Source organism: Pteropus vampyrus, unplaced genomic scaffold (assembly GCF_000151845.1).
Source record: "Pteropus vampyrus isolate Shadow unplaced genomic scaffold, Pvam_2.0 Scaffold147, whole genome shotgun sequence".
Lineage (NCBI taxonomy): Eukaryota > Metazoa > Chordata > Mammalia > Chiroptera > Pteropodidae > Pteropus > Pteropus vampyrus.
The window spans coordinates 2,371,425-2,373,997 of NW_011888928.1; the positions used below are offsets into that span (position 1 = coordinate 2,371,425).

Genomic DNA, 2,573 nt, shown 5'->3' on the forward strand with positions numbered 1-2,573 from the left:
CAGGAAGCCACCTGCCTGGAGGACTTAGAATTCCCTGTCTGAGGACTGTGGTGGCTTCTCGTGTTGGTGATGAGCAAGTCCCTGTGTTCTGTGCAGGACGTTGCCTGGCTCCCTGTGACCCAGGAAGAATAGACAGGTGCACAGTGAATAGAGGACAGCTCCATTTTCGTTTTTAATCCTGAGCCCCAAACCCCGAGTCCCCTGCTCCAACTACCCCAGCCACCCACCTTGGCATCACATCCTGCCCATCGGCTTCGGGAGAACAAACAGCAGGGCCGGGGTGCCAGCAGGGTTCTCGGCCTTTTCTGCACACTGCTCAGGACTCATCCCCACTCCTCCCCCACACACCCGGCTTAGCCTGGGCTCCACCTCCTCTATTACCCTGATGTTCCTTTGCTGTGTGGCTTTGGGCAAGTTGCTTACCCGCTCTGAGCCTCGTTTGACTGAAAACAGAGGATGATAATTTCTAATAGGGTCGTTGGGCATGTTAGGCAAGGTAGACATTCCAAAAGCCCTTGAAAAATATTCCGTAAGAGAAGGTCAGTCTTCCATGGAGATGTCTCCCTGTCCCCTCAGCCAGGGTCAGCAGGTCACTCAGTGCCTGAGAACCCAGAAGCATCAGTGACCTTGCCATGTGAACTTCCTAATCAGTTAGACATCAACATCCATTCAAATATTGGCTCATCATTAGGCAAAGCAGGTCGCGTGTCTTGAGTCTCATTTACAGAAGAGCTTTGTAGGGGGCTGTGGGGATTGGTTAGAATCACCAAAGTCCTCTTTTGAAGTTTTGTCACGTGCCAGGTCCTGTGCTAAGCCCTTTAGGTGAATTATCATAAATGATCTTCACGAAGCCCTCATGATCACTGTGCCCATTCACCTGAGGCAGCAGCTGAAGCTCAGGAAGGAGAAGGGGCTTACCTTGGTCACACAGCAGAGCTGGCCAGAGGCAGCTGTCTGGGCACCAGGGAGAGAACCTAGCTGCGCCCAACACGGGGGGCTTGGCCGTGATTTCATACCTCCCCCACCACACCAAGGAAGCCCGGGGCCCCCTTACCTTTGAGAGGAGGTAGAGGAGGGAGAAGACCAGGAGGTGAGTCTGTGGTGTGCCTCTCATGTCACTGTGTCCCCCACGGAGCTAGCTTTGAGCCTGGGAGGCAGGACCTGGAAGCCTTTATGTTCCGGCAGCTGTGAGGTCACTCCCAGGCAAACACACACACACACGCACACGCACACACACACGCACACACTGGCCTTTGCAGTCCTTTTTCCTCTCTGCATCCTCACCCTCCCACCGATGAGCCCATTTACCTGAAGGTGAGACCCTGGAGGCCGCCAAGGGGGTGCTTACGTGTGTGTGTGTGTGTGTGTGTGTGTGTGTGTGTGTGTGTGTGTAAGCCAGAGCCAGTGTCAACGCCAAGAGCCTGTGACAGGCTGGCAGGGGCCTCTGTAGCTCCTCCCAGCCCAAAAGGGCCTTACCAAGCCACTGCTATAGCTGCTGCAGCCCTGCCCAGACCCCCGGCCCGACCCCAGGGAACCGTGGATCCAGGAAGTACTGGGCAGACACCCCTTCACCAAGCCCCGTGGCCTGGTCTCTGGGCAGCTTTGTAGGGCCTGTGGTTTCTGGCAGGAGGATTGGCAGCCACCCAGAGGTGGGTGTGACCCAGAGCAAAACTTCCCTGGCGGCCTGTTTGCTTTTGGCAGCAAGGGGCCTCCCCAAGGCCTGCTTTCCGGGCTCTGGCAAGCGGCTGCGGGGAGTGAGCCCACGCAGCCTGGACCTATTGTGTGCTGGTGCCTGCTGGGCACTACTAGATGATCTGGAAAAACCAAATCCATTTCACGTCATTCAGCCACCTCTGAGGCCCCCTCTGCAGGGACTGGATGCACAATGCAACTTTGGGACAAAGCCCAGACTAGGGGACAAACAGGTGGAATTTCTGGGCTCACTGAGGAGGGGTCCTTGTTAAGACAGAGGATGAGGGGCAGCTTTCTGAAGGAGGTGTTTTTACAGAGAGCCAAGGAAGAGGGGCGTTGTTAAGCGAGGGCAGACTGATCCCGGCGGAGGGAACAGCACGTACAAATGCCTCGATGTGGGAGAGGGCACGATAGCCCTGCCCATTCCAGGAGCCAAAGGTGCCTGGTGCGACCGGAGCCGGAGCTGACCGTGAGGAGGGGAGTGGGGAGTAAGACACCCAAATTCATACCATCGGGATTGTGGGGACATCTACAATGTCCCAGCCACTATGGGGGCGGAGGATGTAAAGACATGAGCTGTGACTGTAGACTTTGGCAAAGGTAATAGAGGTGATGATGTCCAGGGGTGTCTGGGAAGGCTTTGGCCCCCATATTCTCCACCAGTACCTCCAAACCTCAAAGTGAGGGAGCTGGACAGCAGAAGGTTCCAGAATGGTGGCCGGTGCGGGGGAAGAGTGTCTCGGTGTAGGAATCTGACGGAGGGATTTTTCAGCAGTGGGGCGGCACCCTCCTGGTTGCAGTGGAAGGAGATGATGGGGATGGAAATTGGAAATGAAAATGCCGGTTCGATCGTTATGGTTGGGGAAAGTGGCTGGGGGTGG

At 56.1% G+C, this 2,573-nt stretch overlaps 1 protein-coding gene across 1 annotated transcript in view; it reads right to left on the reverse strand.

The window, feature by feature from the left end:
- The window catches only part of WISP2 (WNT1 inducible signaling pathway protein 2), a 14,079-nt gene extending 12,334 nt beyond the window's left edge, over nt 1-1,745 (reverse strand). Inside the window, exons 1-3 of the mRNA XM_023536051.1 lie at nt 1,374-1,745; nt 1,309-1,339; nt 1,055-1,169 (exon numbers count right to left, since the gene is read on the reverse strand). Coding sequence (XP_023391819.1) covers nt 1,055-1,114 — 60 coding nt within the window. The 5' untranslated portion in view covers nt 1,115-1,169; nt 1,309-1,339; nt 1,374-1,745. The remainder of the gene's footprint in view (nt 1-1,054; nt 1,170-1,308; nt 1,340-1,373) is intronic.
- Between the last annotated feature and the right edge of the window lie 828 nt (nt 1,746-2,573).